Raw genomic sequence first — 27149 nt, 5'->3', positions numbered from 1 at the left:
CACTGGGTGTAAAGTTAGAGACCACACAGTAGAAATGCCAAATGGGAAGGGCGCGTAGATCTTCCTGGCCTGGCTAAGGATTCATTCTGTTGAGAAAGCACACGCCTGGAGGGCGATGCTCTGTAGGTTTGATTTAGTAAGCCTTACTCCTGGCTAACCCGCGCTCTCTGCTCCTGTGAAGACCAGCTCGATATGTTTGGGATAAATGAAAGCTATCACTGCATGATATGTCCTCTGATGGGGTAGTTACAGCACTGCAGAGAGAAAGGGCACACCTTGAAGGATATCTGATGAAAGTGCTCTTTTCTGTGCTCTTTTCTTAACCTCTGACCCTCGGATGCTCCGTGTTTCTGCTGGTCTGTTCCTTTGCGAAACGTTATTCCTGTGTGTATCAATGTGTGGTTCATCTGCTCCTCGCAGTCTGCTTGGTGTTCATCTGTGCTTTGTTCTGTATTTGTTCATTTGCTTGCATTGAGAATGTGCACATTTATTGTGGCTCTGTCCTACTTTTTGGGTTTCTCATTCATCCTTCTGGCTTTTGTTGGGAGATGTTTTTTTTGTCAGTCACAGGGTGATGTGTAAAGTTATTGTTTCAGGTGTGGGGTCCTCCAGAGTGTATGGGGTGTTCTTTCTTTCATTTTGTGTGTTGCAGCTTGTTGCAGTGTCTCGATTTGTGTGGTATTTATTATTTCTTGCCTGTGCTGATACGTTTTCTCTGATCTCTCAAGGCCTTCTCGCAGAACGTCCTCTCCAAAGCAGATGTCATTCAGGCCACCGGGGATGCTGTATGCATCTTCCGGGAGCTGCAGTGTCTCACTCCTCGAGGCAGATACGACATCCGAATCTATCCTTCTTTCCTACACCTTCATGGCAAGACCTTTGACTACAAGATTCCCTACACCACTGTGCTGAGGCTGTTCCTGCTGCCACACAAGGACCAGAGGCAGATGTTCTTTGTGGTACGTACACCGGGCAAGGAACGACATACTATTGGCAGCTTTGGGGCATGGCTGGTTGGCCTCTCCACAGCATGGGTTAAGTGTTCATGGGGATGGCAAATGGCAGTGATGACCTCCATACGTTTATCTGTTGCGATTCATTGGTTGTATTTTATGCTGTAGATGATTGATTCATTTCAACAATTTCATGGTCTGCATTTATTAATATCCCATTTACGACTGCGTCACGAACCCTGGAGAGTTGTATGTTAATTACACCGCAACTTAAAATTCGACACCCCCCAGATTTGGAATATTCAGGTACAATAATCCTCTATAATTACAGGTTTGTCGGTTGAAATGGAGGAATACATGTCCATAATGGTGCTTTCTGCACCAAAATCCCCTTTGTTTGTTCACTGGGGCTTTTTTCTCTTCTCATTTTTCTTTAGGTTTGACTGGCCTTTGAAAGAATTTAGGGGGTGTACTTTATTGCACCCAGTAATTATCCAATGTAGTATCTCTCTACTTCTTGTGATGAGCTCTGCACAAACAGATCTAAGTGCAGGGTATTGCAAAACTCCTGGGCACGTGTTATTGTGCATTTAACAGCAGCAGTTTTAGTCGAAGCCTTTTGCAATGTCTTGGCGCTAGCATCCGGTGTTCTTTCTGGGTGTGTGGCTTGATTATTCAATCCTGGACTGATGGGGTCCCCTGGATCTTACATTGCCAAGTGGAAATGTAATCCGAAATTAGTTTTGAGGGCATCTCTGTATTTTAAAGGTTGTTTGATATTGGGAAGATCCCACCGCATAACATTCATCACTTTTATCCCACAGGCCATAACCTAGCGTGTGCTATTCCCAACATTGTAAAAGCTGGGAGAGTGGGAGCCTGGGCAGTCGAGGTTGCTTGGTCTGAAACTATGCACAGCCAAAAGGAACACAAGCCCACTTGATGAGCCTGCATGTAGGCCTTTATTGGAGTATTAAACCTGATCCTTTCTGCAAGAGGCAGCCAAAGCCCTCTGGCCTTGTTATGGGCCGGTCAAGGGAATGTAAAGACTCTACCCAAACAGCCCACACTTTCAAACATGCTGTGGCATATTCAAACAAATAATGTGCCGTGAGTTACAATCTTTAATCCTTCTTCCTCACTAGCATGCTTAGAGTACCGAAGGAACCGCCTGAGTTTAGTGCCACCTCCTGTGGAGTATTGCAAGACATGCGCAGCTTAGACCTCTTTGATCCTTGTTTGGTCATTGTCATTCCATGCATTTTCTTCAACAAGAAGGTTGTTATGTTAAAAGCATTTATTAAGCGCGCCTACACCAACGGTTTCTTGGCGCTCCGATAAGGATCACGGCAGTGGCAAGGAGATTGCTTAATCAGCGTATGCTTGAATGAACAACCAAGTCTTTAACTGTTTCATGAACTGGGCAAGGGAAGTCAAAGACCTAATGTCCGCCGGCTGTGAGTTCCAAAATTGCGGATCGAGGACAGAGAACCTTAGTCCGCCATACTAACGTTTGGCTGAAGGAGTTTCCAACAGATTCAAGTGGGAGGACCTAAGATTACGAGAGGGAGTGTAGCGGTGCAAGCGGGCCAAAATAAAAGCCGGACCGTTGCAATGTAGTGCTTTAAAAATGGTGCAACCCATCTTTTTTCTTTTTTTTTTTTTTTTCAGTTAAATAATTTTTATTGAGAATAGGGAACACAGAAATACAAAAACAGTAATAACGTTCAGATAAGGATATAAATATATGATTATATAGTAAAAAACATTTGTGGAACAAAGATATTAAAAGATATGGGAACATAAGACTACAGAAGCTTAGAATACCAATCAAAGTAGACTCTGCACAATCTAACCTATAAACTAAAAAAAGAGAATACTGTATCTCTGTGGAAACAATGGGTGAGTAAGCTACATTAGATAGTTTAACTAAAAAAGAAGAGAAAGATTTAGAGAGAAAGGAGAGTAGGAAAAGAGAATAAAAGAAAAAAGAAAGGGAAAAGCATTGGATAGAAGAACAGAAGTTATAAGGAAGGAAAAGTTAACAGACAATTCGTGAACGGTAACCATAGTAAATCAGATTTAATCTGCAGATGGACAGAGGCATGAGATAGAGAAGCAATTCTATGTTCATCACATATTACATTCCACCAAAATAGAAAAGATAGTTTAGAGTTGTCTTTCCAACAGGATAATATAACTTTAAAAGCAACAGCAATAAATAAATCAAATAGCATTGATTTGGAAGGAGAATGTTCAAAATCTGGAGACAGAGTACCTAAGAACACATTTTGGATATTAAATTGAATATTAGAAGAAAAAATCGATAAACATTTTGACCAAATAGTTTTCCAAAAAACATGAACCTTAGGGCAGTAATAAAGTAAATGTATTAAAGAACCATCAGCATTAAGACATGTCCAACAAGAAGGTGAAACAGAGTTGTTAAATTTATGAATAAGAATGGGAGTGAGAACGATTCTATTATAAATAAAGTAGAGAGACTGAGTGATATTTGCAGCTTTGGAAGACTTGAATATTTTTTGCCATAATTTATCCCATTGAGAAATAGATAAAGTAAGGGATAAATCCTGTTCCCATTCCATCTCAATATTGGATTTATTACGTGTGCCATGGGGCAGAGATAAAGACTTCTAGATGAATGAAGCACTTGTAATGGTTTTATTAGGTACTTGGTATAAGGGTGTGACAGGTGTGAATGAAGTGGGAAAGGGCTGAGATATGAAATTTTGTAAACATCTCTGGAGAGATGGGACTAAAGTGTTATATTGTCGAATATATGAGTCAGGTAGATTAAAGGTCTGTTGCAATTGGGGGAAAGGTAAAATCTCATTGTTAACTATCAACTGATTAACATAAAAAAGACCCTTTTCTCTCCAATGTTTGTAGTAAAAAGACTTATGGCGAAATTTGATGTATTTATTATACCATAATGAGGAGGCTAAAAAAGACTGATAAGCGTCAAAATGTTTAAAAAAGAGTGTGTGTAAAAGGTAATGGGAATATTTTAGGATTGGGTATTAAGAAATAAAAGTACAGTTGGTCATGAATATAACATCTTGTAAGGAAAATTCATTTAATAATGAACATTCAACAGAAACCCAAGGAGGTTTAGGTAAATCCTGATAATCTTTGGACATAATAAAAAATTGACGGGTTAAGAAAGCAGTATGATACAATCGAAAATCAGGAAATCGAACCCCCCCCCCCCCTCTGTTTTGGGCCGAATTAATTTGGTTAAGGAAATGCGCGCATGTTTATTATTCCATAGAAACTTAGAACAAATAGAATTTATCTGCGTAAAATAATAATTGGGAATTTTGAATGGTAGCATTGATAATATAAACAGCACCTGAGGGACAATCATCATTTTAATTGTATCTAACCTGCCCCACCAAGATAAAAATAAAGGAGACCAAGAAGTCAACAAATTAGTAATTTTAAGTTTTAGAGCAGTAAAATTATGGGCTAAAGTATCACGGATATTAGAGGAAAACCATGTTCCTAAATACCTGATTTTTTGAGGACACTACGTAAAATTAGTAGAATCAAACCTATGTTGATAACATGAGGAATTTAAAGGTAAAATTTCAGTCTTGGAGAAATTTGATATGTAGCCAGAAACATTAGAGAACGATGAGATTTCATTCAAAAAGGGGGGTAGAGAAGAAATAGGGTTAGACATATAAATAAGAATTTCATCTGCATATGCAGAGTTTAATTTGGTGGGATTGCAATATAAAACCTGTAATCAAGTGATTATTTCTAATTCGTTCAAGAAAAGGTTCCAAACATAACAAAAAAAGCAATGGGGATAGAGGGCAACCTTGACGAGTACCTCTTTGCAAATAAAAATACGGGGAAAAGAGACCATTAACAAAGACACATGCTTTTGGATCTGTATATAATAATTTGATAAATGAAATGAATTTTGGACCAAATCCAAACCATTGTAGAGTATGAATCAAAAATGCCTAATTTATTCGGTCAAAAGCTTTTTCTGCATCCAAGGATATTGCGGCTAAGGGAGAGGGATATTTTTTACTAAGAGCGAGAATGTTGGAGAACATTCTAGCATTGTCAGAAGCTAAGCGACCTTTTACAAAACCAGCTTGGTCTGGGTTAGTAAGTAAAGGAATAACTTTCTCCAAGCGGGTAGCTAAAAGTTTTGCATACATTTTACAATCATAATTAATTAATGATATAGGGCGAAATTTTTTACAATAGGATGGGTCTTTATCAGGCTTGGGGATAACAATAGTAAGGGCCTCTAAAAAAGAGCCACAGGCTTTAGAGTTAGATAAAAATGAATTACAAATTTCTAATAATTTGGGGGCAAAAATTGAAAAGGCTGAAAATAATTCTACTGGGAAGCCATCAGGACCTGGAGCCTTAGATTTTTTCAAAGAATTGAGAGCATTGATGATTTCTTGAAGGGAAATATCCTCTTCAAGTGAGGAAAAAACATCAGGGAGAACCTTAGGTTTAGGAATATTTTGAAAGAAAGATACAAAATCTTCCTCAACGGGATTGGTAGTTTCTGTGTATAGGAGATTATAATACGATTGAAAAGTATTAATAATATCAGAATCGGAGGAGAGGAGTTGATTATTCAGCTCTGAACGGATAGGGCCGATATTTTTACGTTCAGATTTAATTTTTAAATAATTCGCTAACATTTTCCCTGCTTTGTTTTGACCTCCATGGTATTTTGATTTAACCTTAAGAAGGATGTTACATGCATCAATAGTGGCAAGTTTATTTAGGGTAGATTTAGCTTTAATCAACTCTTGGAGTGAGGTAGGGGATTTGGAAGAAAAATACCTATGTTCCAAAGTTTTAATTAGTAATAGGGTTTCGTTAGCTTTTTTTTCTTAGAGGAATAGGCAATTGTAAAAGCTCTAAAAGATGCTTTGAACGCATCCCAATTATTGTGAATTGAGGTATCCGTAGCATTGTTATGAACAAAAAATTCATTAATAAAAGAAGTTGCTTCTGAAATAAAAATACGATCTGATAGGTGAGTATTAAAACGCCAGCGGCCTTGCTTGCAAATAGTGGTGGATAAGTCAATAGAGGTGAAAACGGGAGCATGGTCAGAAATAAAAATAGAGCCAATTTCCGAGGAAAGGAGGGATGGTAGAAGTGACTTGGAAATTAAAATATAAGCAATACGAGATCTTGTATGGTGCACAGGAGAAAAAAATGTATATTCTGTGGCATCTGGGTTACATGTTTTCCATACGTCAAACAGGGGGTGGGAAGACATGGCAGATTGGAATGATTTGTGAGTTTTATCTGGTTTAAACTTACAATTAGATTTTCTGTCTGAAAAAGGATCTAACCAATTGTTAAAATCACCACCAAGCACCACATTAGCATTGTATATAGATACAAGTTTTGTTTTTACAGAATACCAAAAATCTGGATCCGGTTTAACAGGACCATAAATATTAAAAAAGGTAAGTTGCACTTTATTGATGATAGCATCAACCAGCACCCAACGACCATTGGAATCACATTCTGACGATAATATTTGGGCATTAGTAGATTTATGAAATAATATAGCAATAATATAGCAACACCACCATGACGTTCAACAGCAGGAGAGAAAACTATTTGATTAACCCATTGGCGTTTGAGCTTGAGAGATTCAGCATCATTACAGTGCGTTTCTTGTAAAAAAGCAACTTGAGCATTAAGTCTAGCTAAATGAGACAATACCTTTTGACGCTTGACAGGGTGACCAAGACCACGTACATTCCACGAAACCACATTAACCATGTTGTTGGATTAGGGTGTACAAGAGGAAACGGGAACACGCGACTGCATAATCAACAGAAAGAAAAAAAGAGACATCGCTTAATATGTGATGATGAGAAAGCTACAATAGAGGAAAAACACATACCAAAAAATAAGACTAAACATAAAAAACAGTGAAGAGGGGAAAGAAAGAGGAAGAAGAGAAAGGAGAGAAACAGAGAAAAGAAGCAAGCAAACAGATCAAGGAGTAACATCCAGATCTGTAAGGAGAAGGAAGAACTATGAAAGAGGAACATAGTGACACCGAAGGACACGGACCACAATAATAGCTACAGAAAATAAATGAGAACCTCATTAATACAATAAAAACAGATAATCAGAAGATAACAACCAGGCAAAGATATTTTATAAACAGTAAGTAATTTTAAAGTATAAGAGAAAAAAGAGTCAAACATTTGTATCCATGCCCTGGGAGGAGAGACCATGAAGAAAAAGTTTAAGTTTATCCGGATCATCAAAGGAACGTGACCGACCATCATGTGTAATTTTACAAAGGCATGGATGAAGAATTCCATATTGAATGTTAAGTTGTTAAGTTGTCTCATCTGAGGACGAAGAGCAAGAAATTCCTTGCGTCGAGCATTTGTTGCATTGGAAATATCCTGAGATATGAAGATGTTATGGCCTGACCAGATAAGACTGCGTTTGAGTCTTACAGCCTTAAAGACTTGCATAAGCTCTGTGAATTCCAAGAAAAGCATTATGATTCCACGTAGTTTGTTGACACTAGGAGGAGGACGCCCCAAACGGTGAGCTCTTTGTATATTGAGGGGATTCGATGATGTTTGAAGATCTAGCAGTTCTGGAAGAAATTTCTGCAGAAAAGCCACCATATCGGGACCCTCAACATTCTCCGGAAGACCATAAAGGCGCAGGTTATTTCTACGATTGCGATTTTCCAAATCCTCTGTGTGGATTTTTAACTTATGGATTTCTTGTTCCAGTGACTGGAACTGGAACTAGAAGTGATGTCTTGTAAGTCGCTTACACGCTGTTCAAGTTCCACAACCTTACCCTCCATGGCAATCCATCTCTCCTCAATTTGCTTTAACTTTTTGTTAGTCATGGACATAAAGGGTTGAAGGCCACGTACCTCGTTTAGTATAGAGTCCAGGACTGGGTTTTGTGAGGAGAGAATAGGAGACGGAGGATCATTTTTGTGTCTTTTTGGTTTTGTACCGGAGGAGGAAGATCGAACAGCATGGGTATCACTAGCCATTGTGACTAAAAAATGTTCAGCGATGTACAAAATTTGGCACAAAAATACGTATATTGTTATAGAGCACACCAAGCGTCACACAGTAGAATAAATATATAGCTTAGCAGGCATATATTGAAGAAAAAATGCCGATCCAGATCAAGAAAATGCAATATGAAAAACCGGATACAAATTCTGTCAAGACAAAGTGTGAGAAGCGCTGAAAGAAGCTAGTGGCTTAAAAAATAAAAAGAAAGTCTCTATAAGGTGTTTACTAATATGAACTGCCATGCCATTAGTTTATGCAGGATAGCGCATTGAAGAAGTCTTTGCCTCCAACAGGACACATACAAAACCTGGCATCAGTACATTACACCAAGTGACACACCAAAAAGAAGCTGGGGTGAGCACTTAGAGCGTATGGTGCAATCATTATTGTAATGAGAATCAGTAGGCTAGGTTATGCCAGGATTAATTCAGCGGTCGGCAAAAGGAGAAACGTGGGCGCCGTGATACAAAATGGCGGGCGCCCGCGAGTACTGAGGAGAAAACGCCGCTGCAGCGTATGGGTTCTGTTGCGGTAAAATGATGATCCGACAGCGGTACTAAGACTCACCGCATCGTCGCCCAGCCAAGCCCGCTTTCCAAACTCAGGAAAAACATCCGTACAAGGCTGTATGGAAGGTGGAGGCCCCGCTTCGCTGCAGGGCCTACGCCAGGTCTGCCATTTCACTTCGGCGTCCAAGCCACGCCCCCTCGGTGCAACCCATCTTAAAAGCACAACGCTTACTCACTGGAAGCCTATGGAGGCTTTTCATTAATGGGCTGACATGATGCCGTTTAGACTGAGCCTGGCCGCCTGGTTCTGAACTAGTTGGAGGCACCTCAGTTGGCATGCCGGAATGGCAACATACAATGAGTTGGCATAATCCAAGCGAGAGATCCCTAGGGCTAGAATGGCCAAAATTATAGCTTCCCTGCTCAAGAATCTACTGATCTTCTTTATTCTACGCAGCTGAAAGAAACCAGCAGAGACTAACGAGCTGATCTGAGCCTTCATGGACAAATCATTACTGATAATGATCCCCAGACTCTTAGACGTGGCAGCTGGCACAGGGGGAATACCTAGTTTCGGGGGGCTAGAAATTGGAATGCCATGGATTTGCTGACCCACCTGTAAGATTCAGCTCAGTTTTCTCCGGGTTCAGCTTCAACTGGTTATTGTTCATCCAGTCACTTACAAAAACCATTGCGTCTTGAACGTTGGACTCGGATGAAGCAGAAGAATTAACATTAAACACCAGTTGAAGATCGTCTGCGTAGTTAAAAATTCCAACATTCTTTTCCCTCAATGAATGAATTAAAGGAAGAAGATAAAGATTAAAAAGGAGTAGGGAAAAAGAAGAGCCCTGATGAACCCCACAGGTAATAGCTCTTTTGTTGGAAGAAAAATTGGCAAGGCGCACCGCTTGAGACGATTGCTCAGAAAGGAGGAAAGCCTCTTCAGGGCCAGACCCTGAATTCCGGCATTGCTGACACGGTCGATCAAGATACAATGATCGACCGTGTCAAAAGCTGCCGAAAGATCCAGGAGAATCCGGACCTGGGTGGTACCTATATCCGCCCCCCACTGAGCCCATCCATAACAGTAAGGATGACTATCTCGGTCGAGTATGCAGGTCTAATGCCGGCCTGGTGAGTGTCTAAGACCTGGAAGTGTTCAACAAAAGAGCTGAGGCAGTTAGCTACATGGGTCTCTAAACCTTTTCCCAGATAGGGCCGCAAAGAAATACGGCGCTAGTTGCTGGGAGCCGACGGGTCGGCGCCCGGTTTCTTCAAGATTGGAATAATTTCAACCCTTTAAAAAGAATCTGGAACAATGCCATGCTCAAGCGAGTTATTCAGAAATGATCGGGGCGGGTCTGGGCATATGGTAAAGGCTTCCCGAAGAATAGGAGGGAGACAACAGTCCAAGGAAGTCTCCTCCAAAATAGGAGGGATTCGGTCAAGACGATGAGGGCTCAGATCGATATTAGGGTCCTGTAGAGCACCGACCACAGCAGAGATACTAGCCTTGATGGTGGCTATCTTCTCTCTAAAATATGAATTAAGAGTCGCATAGAGACTGAGAAGGACCAGGTTCAGGCGTGACTCTATCTGGTTTTGAGAGTTGGTCAACTATAGAGAAAATCTCTTTAGATTTATTAGATGCATTAATTTTTACCTAGAAATAGTTAGCCTTAGTTTGAATAATCAGATTTTTATATTCTTTTATCAGGACTAGGTAGGAAACGTTTTTATCTGGGAGGTAGTGACGACGCCATTGGCGTTCTGCTTGTCTAAGTTCAAGTTTCTTTAATTTAAGATCTTCCGAGAACCACCGTTGAGCGTCGTGAGGTCTCATGGTCTTAGTTTTTTTGAGGGGGGCGACACAATCACTGGCTGACTCCAACCATAGTTTAATGCTCTCTGCCTGGGTCTGAAAGTCTTCTAATGTAGAGGGGAGGTGCTCATTAGGCATGACCGAAAATGGTCCATGTCTGCTCTTCTCCAATTTCTGGACATTTGATTCTCTATTCGTTGGGATTTTGGAGAAGGAATACATCGAAGAGTAAATCTAATCAAGTGATAGTCGGACCAGACACACGGAGATATCAGAGGAGTAGAAATCTCCAAATTCGAGGTCCAGACTTGATCTAAAATATGCCCTTTTATGTGGGTGGCGTCCCTCACATGTGAGGTGCAATTCATCCCTGAAAGCAGGTCAATAAATTCCCACGATCTAGGGCTCTGCCGATTGTCGCTAGGCCAATAATTGAAATCCCCAATTATGAGAATTCTGGCATGGTTGATAACAAGGTTAGATATCCTCTCTCCCAGTGCCTGAGGAAAGGTAGGCATATTACCAGGAGGTCTATAAAAGAGGGCACAAATAAAAGATAACTGAGGAGATTCAAATTTTAAAACCAAGAAATCAGCTGATGTTCCTTACGGATTATGGCAGCAACCCCGCCTCCAGCTTTCCCCAGAGATCGATTAACCTGAAGGATATAATAGCCATCCGTAATTGCCACTAAAATATCTGGGGCACAATCATTGGTCAACCAAGTTTCAGTTAAAAGGAGAATGTCTGGATTTTCTGATTGTAGAAGTAATAAGATTTCAACTTGGTGTTTCACCAAGGATCGGGTGTTCAGATAGCAGACTGTAAATCCTATAGGTTTCTGACCCTTGGGGAGGGAGGGGGTAGGTCGGGAGTGAGTTCTTGAAGGGGGGGGGGGGGTGACTTCTAAAATTAATTCTTGAAAGTCATATCTATGTGTAAAGATTTCTGACTGTTCAAGAATGAATTTAATGTTCCCATTAATTTGAAAATTACGCTGCCACGAATTCAGTTTCTTAGGGGAATAGTAAAAAAATTGGGCATAAGGAGTGGCCCCTGGCCCCGCTCGTCCGCGGATGGGCGCAGACGGGCTTGCCTTTGGCACGCCATCAGCGCACCCGTTGCGCGTCCGGGAGAGCATTTCGTTTTATGCCTTCCAAAATCCCGCCAAGCAGTCCGCCAACCAACAGGAAGTGGAGGTGGTCTGGAGGATAGAGGGAGTGAGGCCGACGCGTTTCTCTGTACAACCGGCAGCAGGCAGCCATAATGGACCGGAGACGTGAGCACAGGCAAGTAAACCACTTTATGTTAAAAACAAATGCGGAGAATCAAATTGTGCAAAACATGCAATTTTAAAAACACAGTTCTTTCACAGTAACTGTTAACAGGTTAAAATACATTGACGCCTTTAAAATGAGGTCCGATATAGCCCAACCCTGCCAACAGACCTTAATCCCAACAGACCTAATCCCAATCCAAGAAGGTGGGGGTAATCATTAAATTGATCTGCATGACCACAGTGTTAGCTTTAGTAAATGCACGTATGCTTGATCTCGGCTACTCTTGAATGTCCACTAGGCACTTTGAGTAGATTATACTTGTCGGGGTAAAAACACCCGGTACTGATGGCAAACCTTTTGTCCAAAAATCTTTAAATGTCACCCAGAAATTGGATATTAACAACCAATAAAATGCTATTGAATGCGAGCTGGGAATAAGTACACTTGCACATCCTTTTAGCATGAGTCGCAGCAGTAGAAGAGGAATGCTTCAAGATTTGTGTGGGCAACTTTCAGTCCCGTCTTTTCCACTACATCACTGAGGAGAAGTTTCAAAAGCACTTGCAGGGTGCTGCTGTCTAGACGTTACATTGTGGCAAGAGACCAACCTTGCAGATTTCAACCTATTCCGGCTCCAGTCTGTGGATGGCAGTGTGGTTATGCAACCGCACACCTGCCATTACACCAGAGTAAGCTTGGTACCGTTAGATTGACAGGCTATTGAGTTTCTACAGGCTAGGGTCATGGGTGGTGGTTTTTGCTTTGTCTTGAGAAGAATCCGGTCTCTTTCTGTTGGTCTTTGACGTTTGCAAATGTCTCTCCTTCCTTCTAGATCAGCTTGGACCCCCCTATCAAACAGGGACAAACCAGATACCACTTTCTGATCCTGCTCTTCTCCAAAGAGGAAGACATCACCCTAACCCTCAACATGAACGAGTAAGGCCAGTCATGAGTTTTGTTTCGAGTGTTTTTTTTCTTTTGTAGTGCTCTTCCCTTTCTTTTGTAGTGCTCTTCCCTGTTTGAGGGAGAAGCCATTCTACCTCTTGTTGGGACTTGGTAAAATGCTTCTCTGTAATGGTCTACCCCTGTTTGTTTTTAGGATTCTGCTCCATCTGTCACCTCTTCTTGCCACTGTACCTCCTGCCACATTTCCATGTTTGTCTCCCCTAGAATTAAATAATTTGTTTTGGTTATCTTTTCCTTTTCATTCCGTTATCCATAAGGGGCACAATACTGCTTTGTACCCCGCATCCTCTACTTGCCAGCCTTTTAGTTCTCTATTCTCGAAGGTTCACTGATTCTCCTTATCACTCATGAGCACTCAGTCTTAAACACTCTGTATACATCTGTTTCTCTTATCAATTCTCCCACTGTTTGCTACCATCTAATATATCTGATGATTGAATTTTGCTCTCTAGGGAGGAGGTTGAAAAACGTTTTGAGGGCAAATTGACGAAAAACATGTCTGGGTCGCTCTATGAAGTGGTCAGCCGTGTCATGAAGGCTTTGGTGAATCGGAAGATCACCGTTCCGGGCAATTTTGTTGGGTAAGTGAGTGGAGATTGTCATTTTGTTTCTATTTCTGCACAGGTCTGGCATAGATCAGCTTTACTAGTGTTAGCAATACTTGAGTCTTTCAGAGTATGGATCCAGGTGGTGAGCAACCTCTGACAAAGTCTCACTCCCACCCACTCTCAAACGCAGTTCTGCTTCTCTCCTAGTTTCCTCAAGTGCATACTTCACATGTCATCCTTCCCTCGTCCACTGTAAACTCATACCGTTTGTTTTCTGTGAGGAAATGGGTGTATGATATGGTGTGGCAGTGCGACCTCAGTGTAATACATTTAGCAATCCCTTTAGGGCCAGTAGATTTTGTTTGTCAAACCTTTAGCTCAACTCTGGGTGGCTGTGGCACTCCGCAGAAAGGCTTAAATCAAGAAACAAGTGTCCAGGATTTAAACTGCACCAAAACAACTGAAGAAGAAATTGACAAGACACTCAAGAAATCCGACACCAATTTATTAAACTAGTCTATTTTTAGACACCACACGGAAAAAGACCCACCGGAGGGTTCTCGAGATATAGAATGTATTTGTTTTATTTATTTACGGCATTTGTAAAGCGCTTTGCAACCCTACGGGCATCCTGGCGCTGTGTACATCTAGCTGAAAAACGCTGTGCATCAGGGGCAAAAGGGATATCTTATGAAACTAAAAAGTTAGATTTAAGGGAAAAGCCATGTTTTCACCTTTTTCCGGAAAGCCATCAGTTCATCTGTTTTCCTGATGTCAATAGGAAGTCTATTCCACAGATGAGCTGCCGCAATGCTAAAGGCTCTGCCCCCACAGGTGGCTTTCCTGATCCTTGGTATGCCAACAAGATTAGAAAAAGAGGATCGAAGGGACCGAGTGGGTTCATACCACTTAAATTTGTTTTGAAGTGGTCGAGGGCCCATCCCATGCACTGCCTTGAAGACCGTGCATAAGGATTTAAAAAGGATCCTCTGGTGTATAGGTAGCCAGTGTAAATCGGCCAAAGCGAGGGTAGTAGAGGATCTTCGCCCTCGGGATAGTGCCAATTTTGCTGCAGCCGCCTGGATGCTCTGAAGTCTGGAAATCAGATAGGCAGGGGATTCCAGTAGCAGAGCATTACAGTAGTCCAGGCGGCTGAGAATGGTACTCCTGACTATAGTGGCTCTAACCTGTGTTAGTAAAAGGGGCAGCAGCTTTCGAAGTCCTCGCATTAGGGCAAAGCAGCTCCTAACCTGCTTATTGACATTGGTCTCTAGACTCAGACGGTCATTGAAACTAACTCCGAGGTTCCTCACTGATTTCACTGGAGTTAATGACTCGCCTGGCTCCAAAGGCCAGAAGTCCGTGGGAAGACTTCTAGTGATTCTACCTACTTTGCAATGCATTATTTCGGTTTTGTCCCTGTTGAATTGTAATGAATTCTGATTTAACCAGCATGTCATCTCCAACAAACAGGTGAAAGGTCTCAAGTGAGTCTGCGTGGGCACCATCAAGAGAAATCATCAGCTGCGTGTCATCCGCATAGTTGATCACACTTATGCCGTGAGCCTTGATGATGCCCATCAGGGGTTGCATATATACATTGAAAAGTATCGGACTAATTGCAGACCCCTGTGGGACCCCATGTGGAACTGTAACAAACTCTGACTGGTACGGCGGAATTGCTACTGCCTGCCATCTGTCCGACAAATAGGAGTGAAACCAGTCGAGCGCAGCTCCCCCAACTCCAATGCTCTTCAATCTTGTCAGCAGAATGTCATGACTCACCGTATCGAATGCGGCGGACAGGTCCAGCAAAATTAAGATTGCTGACTCTCCCCTGTCCGCCCTCATTCGTAGATCATCCAGAACCGTCAGTAGAGCTGACTCGGTTCCATGAGCTGGTCTGAAGCCGAATTGCTCCTCTTCAAGGATGTTGTTAGTTTCCAGGAAGAGGGCTAGTGCCCTGCTGACCAGCCGCTCCATGATCTTGATTGGATATGGCAGAAGCGATATAGGTCGGTAGTTTTTATAGCAATTCGGGTCTAGATTTGATTTCTTCAACAGGGGGGTAACAACCGCCAATTTCCAGTCCTTTGGTACAGTGCCTGTGTCAAGGGATTGAATACACAGCTGTCGAAGTGCTGGAAAGAGTTCGTCCCCGAAATCCTTTACTATTTTGTGAGGTAAAGGGTCCAAAGGGGATCCTGATGTTATATTAAGGGCTGTTCTAATAAACTCTTGATCTGTCGGAGTCTCAAAATTCTCCAAGATGGCCTTTGGGGTGGGGCGTCTTACATTTCCTTCGCTCTTCTCCCTATTCTCGGTGTTATTGTTATACTGCGCTAGAGGAATGGATACATCCTTCATACCCTCGATAATTTTGGTGATTTTTTTCTTGAAAGAAGGATGCTAGAACATCACATCATTCTTGTGAGGGCTTAATTTGGCTGTTGGCACATTCAGGATGGGACAGCTCTTTGATTATCCTAAAAGTGTCACGAGATTTGTTGGAACTGCTTAGTATTAGGTCTGCGAAGTAGTTTACTTTGGCTATGGTGATCTCTTTCTTATACTGCACAATTGTCTGCCTCCAGATCGGTTTCTCCTGCTCTATATAATTTTTTCTCCAAAGCCTCTCCGCCTTTTTACAGGCATTTTTCAGTTCTTTTAATTTATCCGTATACCAGGGCGCGAAGGGTTTTCCTCTGTTTCTAATAGCTTTCAGTGGTGCTATATCTTCAAGTTTCCTAGTTACCTCTTTACATAGTAGATGATAATTAGTGGTAATATCGTTCTCTAGATCAAACGAGTTCCCAACTTGACCGAAATCGAGCTTCCCTTCCTCTTTCCTTTTTAGCAGACCCTTCCAATCACGGCTAATAAAGGTCCTGGTCTGCGTGTATGTTGGTCCTATATTAATCAAGGTATGGATGTTCAAAAGTAGGAGATGGTGGTCTGACCAATCTACTGGTAGTGTTATTCCCATAGTAATGAGATCCTCTGCAGCAAATATTAGGTCCAGTATATTTCCTTGCCTATGTGTGGGGGTGGTTATCCATTGTTTCAGAACTAGGTTGTTACAGGATTGTATAATATTGTGAAAAGGCCATATGTAGTTGGTCGTTGTCCCACAGGTTAAAGTCTCCCAGTACCAGCAGTCTGCTATGTGAGATTGACATGTTACTGATAACAGAGATCCGTTCCTGCTGTTGCATTGCATTGATGTGCCCCGGTGTCCTATAGCAAATTAGGCCCGTGAGGCAATGGCCTGAATCATGTCTGATCGATATCCCAAGAACCTCGGCACATGAGACCATATCGATACACAATGTTACAATATTTAACTCTTCCCTGAAGATAATTCCTATTCCTCCACCTCGTCCCGTAGTCCTGGGTTTATGAACAATCTTATATCCCACCGGACATGCCGGCCCCAGCTCTGATTCCATTCCCGCCGTTGTCCATGTCTCGGTTAAGAACAGAATATCCAGGTTGTTAGATTCGATCAGTAGCTGTATTTCGGTGGCATGTTTCGGGAGGGATCTAACATTTAGTAATCCACTAATTAGTTCTCCCTTAGTAGTATGCCTATATTCAGCAAGCTTTAGCGGGATATGCCTGTTGCCTGAGGTCTGATCCAGTTTAGATAGTGAATCAAGTGTGAGGGGATTAATAAGGGGCAAACGCCCTAGGCAGTTGGGGCAGAGGTGTGAGAAAGTGCCATCTTTCTTGCATGGTATGCCCCCACTTTTTGCTAAATTGCTGAATGTACTTCGAGTGAGTGTACCCTGGGCTCCTGCCAATCAGGTGCCCAGGGCCTATGTTCCTTCCTTAAACCACACAAACTCCCAATTGGCAAACCCTAGCCACATGTCAGCCCCTAGTAAATGGTACCCTAGGTACCCAGGGCCTTGTGGCCAGGGAAGGCCTCTAAGGGCTGCAGCACTCATTGTGCCACCCTCAGAGGCCCTGTACCCTTACACACACACTGCCCTTGCAGGCTGAGTGTCTGGGTGCAGGAGAAAACAAAGAGTCGACATGGCACACATCACTGTGTACCATGCCCATCACCTACACTGCTAAGGCATATGTCAGCCACCCCTCTAGCTGGGTGCATTACGCCTATGGTGTGGGCACAGGAGCAGGAGCCCTGTGCCCCTACAGTACCCGGGTCCATTCCTGGGCACTGTAAGTGCAGTGCTGTCATTTAAGAGTACATGGTGCTGAGAGCTTGTCAAACACGAGCTCCACAGCACCATATTGGCAACACTGAAGCCTGGGAAGTTTGGTATCAAACTTCTCAGCACATTGAACCCACACTGATGCCAGTGTGGGATTTAATGTACAAAGCACCCCAGAGGGCATCTTAGAGATGCCCCCTTACAGCTAACTTACAATCCACGTCTGCTCTGAGGCTGCCCAGGCTGCCACACAGCAGACACGTTGCTGGACCCCTGGGTGGGAGAGCCCCTGCTCTCCCGGGCCTGCAACAATGCACATCCTGGGTGAGGTGAGAAATCTCCTCCCCCAGGATGAGCCAAGGGAAGCTTCAAAGGCATGCCGCCATTTGGAGTTTCCCCAGGCCACTGCAACCCCCCACTCTGGCGGGAAGCTTGGCCGGAAACCCCATACAAGGACAGGGGATGTGCCAGCCTGCCCACCCCACCCCTCAGGTGGGGGAGGCGAGGTGAAGCACATCTCCGGGCTCTCGCCATCTTGAAGATGGGAGGCCCTACCCTATCAGGATTAGGCTACTGCCCCCCTCCCACAGGAGAGAGGCAGGATAGGGGGTGTACCCACCCCAGGACAAGGACCCATTGGTCCCTGGCCTTCACCTACCTGTAACGCCCCCAAATCTAGTATTTAGGGGCACCCTGAACCTTCCTTCCTTAGATTCCAGATAGAAAACGACAAGAAGAGCAAGAAGAACAAAGACCTGCCCTGCAGCTGCTAAAAAGAGACGGAGACACCAACTGCTTTGGCCCCAGCCCTACCGGCCTGTCGACTCTCGAACCTGCACCAGCGCGGCATCCCTCGTGGCCAGCAACCTCACCAACCCCGGAGGACCTGGCTACCCTTTAGCTCTAAGCCCCTGGGACTCCCACGAGTAGAGGCTCTACTCAAGAAACCTATTTGCTATCCCTGGCACCAGCCCGGGACCGCGGACCCAACACACTCTGCACCAGCCAAGCCTGGCCAGTGCCGGAGTGGACAAAGACCCAGAGGACGACCCCACGGCGACTGTGACCCAGAGTCCGGCACCCAAGGACCCCCCTCGACATCCCGGAAGAAGCCTGCAGCCTCAGAACCAAGTGCCACCCCAGCCGCGATCAACCAGAGGGTAAGATTCCCGACGTCAAAAGGCACCCCTGCACCCGGCGCCCTGCGGCCCCCTGTGCCCAATCCCGGGGTACCCACCTAACCTACAACTACCCAACTTACCTCTCGAAGTGGTGGTGGCACCGGAAACCTCCTCGTCCCCGAGCCTGCAGCCTTTTTCCAAACCGGAACATTCCCATTGATTTCCATTGAGCGCCCGAAGGCTCAAAAGCACCCTGCACCCAGCCGCCCGAGTGGCCCTGGCAGTGCCTTCTCTACACTAACCTACTTCCCCACTTGCCCTGAGTAAGTGACCAGGAGCCCAGCTCCCACAGCCGCGTGGCTTGCCAGACAGCAGCCACCAACCAAGGCCCCCCTATCCCTCATAGGATAACATTGGGCCTAACTCTCTCTGCACCCGGCCGTCCTGAAACCGCTGAGGGTGAACCAACTGTACCTACCTGACACTGGGGGACCCCTGAGTCCATGCCCGGAATTTCAACTCTGCCAGTCGAGTACTTACCCTTAAACCGCTAACTTCGTTTTCCTCATAGGGTAACATTGACTGGCTTTTTCTTCAAAAATCTTCTAAGTGTGAACTTTTCAAAACTGCAAAAATTCACCAAAAATCAGTCAAGTGACAAAAACGAATTTACTCACCTGCTCCTAGGTGAGCTCCCAGTGCTGGATCTTGGTGCCCAGCCCTGACTCTGAAAAGTGTTCACAACTATACTTACCTCTAACTCATTTTTCTCCCATAGGAAACCATTGTCGGCTTTTCTGTGAAATTTCTTCTAAGTGTCTACTTTTGAAAATTTGAAATATTCTTTCAAAATCGTACCATTTCTGCAAACGAAATTACTTACTTGCTTTTGATAAGTACCCCAGTCCTGGGTCTAGGCACCCAGTCCTGGATTACTAAAGTAACGATAAAGTACTCTACCTGCAACTTTAATTTCTTGCCATAGAGATCCATTGAATGTTTTCTGTGAAATATTTTCTAAGTGCTAACTTTTGAAATAGCTAAATATTATTTAAAAATCATTACAGTTATTAAGTCGACTTTCATCACTTGATTCTGAATACTGGCCCCAGGCTGGTTCTAGGAGCCAGACCTGGAATTCCAAAAGTAATCTGAAAAGTAATTTATTACATATAACCTGAATTTACCATTGAGCTCAATGCATTGTTATGTTTAGGAAATAGGATTGTTTATTGCAACCAACTGTGACTGTTTACTCAAATTTATTGCTTAAGACAAAAGTATTTTTATTCAACCTCTCATTCTGAGAAAGTATATTTTTACTCCCTTTGGGGTTCTAAAAATAAAACAAGCATATATTTTATATATATATAAACCATTTGTGAGAAAGTGGGTTTCTGTTGCAGTAACCCCCCCCTTTTTTGCCTAATAGCTGATGCACTTTTCCTTGTTGTGCCCTGGGCTCCTGCCAATCAGGTGCCCAGAACCTGTGTTCCTTCCCTAAAATACAAACTCCCAATTGGCAAACCCTGGCCACATGTCAGCCCCTAGTAAATGGTACCCTAGGTACCCAGGGCCTTGTGACCAGGGAAGGCCTCCAAGGGCTGCAGCACTCATTGTGCCACCCTTAGAGGCCCTGTACCCTTACACACACACACTGCCTTTGCAGGCTGAGTGTCTGGGTGCAGGACAAAACAAAGAGTCGACATGGCACACATCGCTGTGTGCCATGCCCATCTCCTACACTGCCAAGGCATATGTCAGCCACCCCTCTGGCTGGGTGCCTTATGCCTATGGTGTGGGCACAGGAGCAGGAGCCCTGTGCCCCTACAGTACCCAGGTCCATTCATGGGCACTGTAAGTACAGTGCTGCCATTTACAAGTACATGGTGCTGAGAGCTCGTCAAACACGAGCTCCACAGCACCATAATGGCAACACTGAAGACTGGGAAGTTTGGTATAAAACTTCTCAGCACATTAAACCCACACTGATGCCAGTGTGGGATTTAATGTACTAAGCACCCCAGAGGGCATCTTAGAGATGCCCCCTTACAGCTAACCTACAATCCACGTCTGCTCTGAGGCTGCCCAGGCTGCCACACAGCAGACACGTTGCTGGACCCCTGGGTGGGAGAGCCCCTGCTCTCCCGGGCCTGCAACAATGCACATCCTGGGTGAGGTGAGAAATCTCCTCCTCTAGGATGAGCAAAGGGAAGCTTCAAAGGCATGCCGCCAGTTGGAGTTTCCCCAGGCCACTGCAACCCCCCACTCTGGCGGGAAGCTTGGCCGGAAACCCCATACAAGGACAGGGGATGTGCCAGCCTGCCCACCCCACCCCTCAGGTGGGGGAGGCGAGGTGAAGCACATCTCCGGGCTCTCGCCATCTTGAAGATGGGAGGCCCTACCCTATCAGGATTAGGCTACTGCCCCCCTCCCACAGGAGAGAGGCAGGATAGGGGGTGTACCCACCCCAGGACAAGGACCCATTGGTCCCTGGCCTTCACCTACCTGTAACGCCCCTAAATCTAGTATTTAGGGGCCCCCCTGAACCTTCCTTCCCCAGATTCGAGATAGAAACCTGCAAGAAGAGCAAGAAGAAAAAAGACCTGCCCTGCAGCTGCTAAAAAGAGGAAGACACCAACTGCTTTGGCCCCAGCCCTACCGGCCTGTCGACCCTCGAACCTGCTCCTGCTCCAGCGCGGCATCTCTTGTGGCCAGCAACCTCAAAAACCCCGGAGGACCTGGCTACCTTTGAACTCTGATTCCCTGGGACTCCCATGAGTAGAGGCTCTACTCGAGAAACCTATTCCTAACTCCTGGCAGCAGCCCGGAACCGCGGACCCAACACACTCTGCACCAGCCAAGCCTGGCCAGTGCCGGAGTGGACAAAGACCCTGAGGACGACCCCACGGCGACTGTGACCCCGAGTCCGGCACCCAAGGACCCCCCTCGACATCCTGGACGAAGCCTGCAGCCTCAGAACCGAGTGCCACCCCAGCCGCGATCAACCAGAGGGTAAGATTCCCGACGTCAAAAGGCACCCCTGCACCCGGCGCCCTGCGGCCCCCTGTGCCCAATCCCGGGGTACCCACCTAACCTACAACTACCCAACTTACCCCTCGAAGTGGTGGTGGCACCGGAAACATCCTCGTCCCCGAGCCTGCAGCCTTTTTCCAAACCGGAACATTTCCATTGATTTCCATTGAGCGCCCGAAGGCTCAAAAGCACCCTGCACCCAGCCGCCCGAGTGGCCCTGGCAGTGCACTCTCTACACTAACTTACTTCCCCACTTTCCCTGAGTAAGTGACCAGGAGCCCAGCTCCCACAGACGCGTGGCTTGCCAGACAGCAGCCACCAACCAAGGCCCCCCTATCCCTCATAGGATAACATTGGGCCTAACTCACTCTGCACCCGGCCGTCCTGAAACCGCTGAGGGTGAACCAACTGTACCTACCTGACACTGGGGGACCCCTGAGTCTATGCCCGGAATTTCAACTCTGCCAGTCGAGTACTTACCCTTAAACCGCTAACTTCATTTTCCTCATAGGGTAACATTGACTGGCTTTTTCTTCAAAAATCTTCTAAGTGTGAACTTTTCAAAACTGTAAAAATTTACCAAAAATCAGCCAAGTGACAAAAACGAATTTACTCACCTGTTCCTGGGTGAGCTCCCAGTGCTGGATCTTGGTGCCCAGCCCTGACCCTGAAAAGTACTCACAACTATACTTACCTCTAACTCATTTTTCTCCCATAGGAAACCATTGTCTGCTTTTCTGTGAAATTTCTTCTAAGTGTCTATTTTTACAAATTTGAAATATTCTTTTAAAATCGTACCATTTCTGCAAACGAAATTACTTACCTGTTTTTGATAAGGACCCCAGTCCTGGGTCTAGGCACCCAGTCCTGGATTACTAAAGTAACGATAAAGTACTCTACCTGCAATGTGAATTTCTTGCCATAGAGATCCATTGAATGTTTTCTTTGAAATATTTTCTAAGTGCTAACTTTTGAAATAGCTAAATATTATTTAAAAATCATTACAGTTACTAAGTCGACTTTCATCACTTGATTCTGAATACTGACCCAAGGCTGGTTCTAGGAGCCAGACCTGGAATTCCAAAAGTAATCTGAAAAGTAATTTATTACAAATAACCTGAATGTACCATTGAGCTCAATGCATTGTGATGTTTAGGAAATAGGATTGTTTATTGCAACCAACTGTGACTGTTTACAAAAATTCATTGCTTAAGACAAAAAGTATTTATATGCAACCTCTCATTCTGAGAAAGTATATTTTGATCCCCTTTGTGGTTCTAAAAATAAAACGAGTATATATTTTATATATATAAATCATTGGCCTAGAGTTCAGTTATTGAGTGTGTGAAACCATTTGCTGACTGAGTGTGTACAATAAATGCTTTACACTGTCCTCTGGTACTGCCTTACTGCTCGACCAAGCTACCACTTTTGAGAGTAAGGTCATACCTAACTTTGACCTCTATCAGCCTCTGGGGGACTGGGGACTCTGTACACCCTGTACCTATTAGGGAACAGTATATACAGAGCCACTTTCTCACACCATTGGCCTAGAGTTCAGTTATTGAGTGTGTGAAACCATTTGCTGACTGAGTGTGTACAATAAATGCTTTACACTGTCCTCTGGTACTGCCTTACTGCTCGACCAAGCTACCACTTTTGAGAGTAAGGTCATACCTAACTTTGACCTCTATCAATCTCTGGGGGACTGTGGACTCTGTACACCCTGTACCTATTAGGGAACAGTATATACAGAGCCACTTTCTCACATTGGTGGCAGCGGTGGGATCCAAACTTGCATTTGTTGGACTACTTGGTTACCATCTGATCACACGACAGAACTCTTAAAAATTGCCTTTAGAATTCTGATTGGTTTTTCCAAAATTACTAAAAGTCTTGCTAGGGCCTTGCTCAAGTCCCATTAGAATTTTAGAAAAATAAAAGTCACTATAGTCAGGGTAGAGGGTTAGAACTGTCAGGTTAGAATGTCTCAAACAAACCCAGCTATTAGTGATAATAATAACATGGACCTGGTGGAGGAGCTCGACCTCACACCTTACTTACACTTGTCTTTCAAGGAATTGAGGTCCTTATGTAAACTCAAAAATTTACAAATGGGTCTGCATCCAACCAAACAAGGGCTCCAGGAGCTCCTGGCTGAGTATGCTAAAGACCACCCATCTGAACATGGTGATGGCCAGTCAGATGAGGAAAGGGAAACAGGGGAGGTGGACAACAACCTCCCCATACTATTTCCTAGGGAGGAGATGGCACCCATACCCTCCAACTCAAGAATTAGCATCTGGGCACCTAGAGACCACACAGGTGGCTCTGGTCCCAGAGACAACACTGGGGGACCCCCCAGTGAAGAGGACAGCCTTGTGAGGCTGGCCAAAAGATTAGATCTAGAGTCCAGGCTCCTGGCTCTAGAAAAGGAAAGGAGAGAGATGGGTTTAGCACCCATCAATGGTGGCAGCAATAATAAAAACAAGGATAGGGAGGAAACTTCTGACCCTAAAATCCCCAAAGGGATGGTCCCTAAATTTGAGGAAGGTGATGATATCACCAAATGGTTCACAGCCTTTGAGAGGGCTTGTGATATCAGGAAAGTAAAGAAACCTCTCTGGGGGGCACTCCTGTGGGAACTGTTCTCTGGTAACTGCAGGGACAGGCTTCTGACTCTCTCTGGGCCAGAAGCAGGATCCTATGACCTCATGAAGAAAGCTCTGATTGAGGGATTTGGATTCACCACTGAGGAGTATAGAATTAGATTCAGGGGGGCTCACAAAACCCAGACCCAGTCCTGGATTGATTTTGTAGATTTCTCAGTGAAGACACTGGATGGTTGGTTAGCTGGACATGGTGTGCAGGATTTTACTGGATTGTACAATTTATTCATGATGGAACATATTTTGAGTAACTGCACAAATGAAAAGTTGCATCAGCATTTGGTAGACCTAGGTCTAATTTCTCCCCAAGAATTGGGAAAGAAGGCGGACCACTGGGTCAAGACTAGGGTGACCAAGACAACCACTGGGGGTGACCAAAAGAAGGTGGTCACAAAACCTCCCCAGGGGAAAGGTGGTGAGAATCCCCAAGATAAAAAGTCTGAGTCTTCCAAAGGGCCCCAAAAACCTGTTCAGGTGGGTGGGACCCAAACTACTCCCTATGTGCCCCAACCATATAGGGGGAAGAACTTTGATCCCTTAAAGGCCTGGTGTAATACCTGTAAGAAGCAGGGACACCTAACTGTATCTTGCCCCCAAAACAAAGCCCCTAAGGCACCCAGTACAGCCACTCCTGGGGCAGCAAGTATACAAATGGGATCAGAGGTGTACCCTGAGCAAATCTGGGAACACACTGAAGCAAGTTTAGTCTCCTTGGGAGAAGTGGAGTTTGCCACTGTGGCTGTGTGGCCCCCCAACTTGAAGAAATACTTACAGTACCCCTGGGTGAATGGAACTAGGGTAGAAGCTCTGAGGGATACAGGTGCCAGTGTCACTATGGTGAAAGACACACTGGTTTCCCCTGAGCAATACTTGATTGGGAAGTCTTACCCAGTCACCAACGCTGACATTGTCACCACTAGTCATCCCATGGCCATGGTAACATTAGGCTGGGGGGGGGTTACTGGCCTGAAACAGGTAGTGGTCTCTCCAAAGTTGCCAGCTGCCTGTCTGCTTGGAAATGATCTGGAAACCTCAGCCTGGGCTGAGGTTGAGTTAAAGGCCCATGCAGCCATGCTGGGCATCCCTGAATTGGTGTGTGTGCAAACCAGAGCACAGAGCAAGAGGAAGGGTGAAAAAGTAGGTTTGGAGCCTGGAATAATGGCCCAACCAACCAAGAGGAAGGGCAAGAAGACTGGGGGACCAGCTTCTGTACAGCCAAACACTCAGAACCCCTCTCCCCCTGGAGAGGATGTAGATACCTCTGAGGGAACTGAGTCCATGGAGCTTGACCCTTACCAGGTTGAACTCTTGGGCCCAGGGGGACCCTCTAGGGAAGAGCTGTGCCAGGGTCAGCGAGACTGTCCCACTCTTGAAAGCCTTAGACAACAAGCTGCTTCAGAAGCCAGGGGAGATGTCAGTGGTACCCACAGAGCTTATTGGGAAGAGGGATTACTGTATGCTGAGGCAAGAGACCCCACTCCTGGAGCCACCAGGAGGGTGGTAGTGCCACAGAAGTACAGGGAGTTCCTCCTAACTTTGGCTCATGACATCCCCCTAGCTGGACATCTGGGGCAATCCAAAACTTGGGAAAGGTTAGTGAGTCACTTTTACTGGCCCCAGATGCACCAAAAGGTGAAGGAGTTTGTCAGCTCCTGTGTTACCTGTCAGGCCAGTGGCAAGACAGGTGGCCACCCAAAGGCCCCCCTCATTCCACTACCAGTGGTGGGGGTCCCCTTTGAAAGGGTAGGTGTGGACATTGTGGGTCCACTCGAACCTCCCACAGCCTCAGGGAACAAATTCATTCTAGTAGTAGTGGATCATGCTACTAGGTACCCTGAAGCAATTCCACTTAGGACTACTACAGCTCCTGCAGTAGCCAAGGCCCTCCTGGGTGTCTTCACCAGGGTGGGTTTTCCTAAGGAGGTGGTTTCAGACAGAGGTTCCAACTTCATGTCTGCTTACCTAACACACATGTGGAAAGAGTGTGGAGTGCAGTACAAGTTTACTACACCCTACCACCCACAAACCAATGGCCTTGTTGAGAGGTTCAACAAGACATTGAAAGGTATGATCATGGGACTCCCTGAGAAACTCAAAAGGAGGTGGGATGTCCTGTTACCATGCTTGCTTTTCGCTTACAGGGAAGTGCCACAGAAGGGAGTAGGTTTCTCACCCTTTGAACTTCTGTTTATTCATCCTGTAAGGGGACCACTGTGTCTTGTAAAGGAGGGCTGGGAGAGGCCTCTTCAAGAACCCAAACAGGACATAGTGGACTATGTGCTTGGCCTAAGGTCCAGAATGGCTGAGTATATGGAAAAAGCATCCAAGAACCTTGAGGCCAGCCAGGAGCTCCAGAAGCACTGGTATGACCAAAAAGCTGCACTGGTTGAATTTCAACCAGGGCAACAGGTGTGGGTTTTGGAGCCAGTGGCACCAAGGGCTCTCCAAGACAAATGGAGTGGCCCTTACCCTATCCTAGAGAGAAAGAGTGAGGTCACCTATCTAGTTGACCTGGGCACTAGCAGGACACCCAAAAGGGTCATCCATGTGAACCGCCTTAAACTCTACAATGATAGGGCTGACATCACCATGCTGATGGTGACTGATGAAGAACAGGAAGCAGAGAGTGAGCCACTCCCTGACCTCCTATCCTACAGCCCAAAAGATGGGTCAGTAGATGGTGTGATTTTTTCAGACACCCTCTCTGCCCAACAGCAGACTGACTGCAAGCAAGTCTTGCAACAATATGCTAGCCTCTTTTCCCTGACCCCTGGTCTGACAAGCTGGTGTACCCATGATGTGGACACTGGTGACAGTGCACCTGTCAAGAACAAAATCTATCGACAGTCAGATCAAGTCAAGGAAAGCATCAAAGCTGAGGTCAGCAAGATGCTGGAGTTAGGGGTCATTGAGCCTTCAGAGAGCCCCTGGGCTAGCCCAGTGGTTCTGGTCCCCAAACCTCATCAACAG

At 45.0% G+C, this 27149-nt stretch overlaps 1 protein-coding gene across 2 annotated transcripts in view; it reads left to right on the top strand.

Annotated features, from left to right (window-relative positions):
- Positions 1–27149, top strand: part of SSRP1 (structure specific recognition protein 1) — a 168038-nt gene that overhangs the window by 63410 nt on the left and 77479 nt on the right. For both annotated transcript variants that reach the window (XM_085651439.1, XM_085651440.1), the window contains exons 6-8: positions 729–959; positions 12491–12594; positions 13077–13205. In XM_085651439.1, the coding sequence (XP_085507565.1) occupies positions 729–959; positions 12491–12594; positions 13077–13205 (464 nt within the window). The remainder of the gene's footprint in view (positions 1–728; positions 960–12490; positions 12595–13076; positions 13206–27149) is intronic.

This window comes from Triturus cristatus, chromosome 4_1 (genome assembly GCF_964204655.1).
Source record: "Triturus cristatus chromosome 4_1, aTriCri1.1, whole genome shotgun sequence".
Classification (NCBI taxonomy): domain Eukaryota; kingdom Metazoa; phylum Chordata; class Amphibia; order Caudata; family Salamandridae; genus Triturus; species Triturus cristatus.
This window is presented reverse-complemented; position numbering and strand designations above follow the sequence as displayed.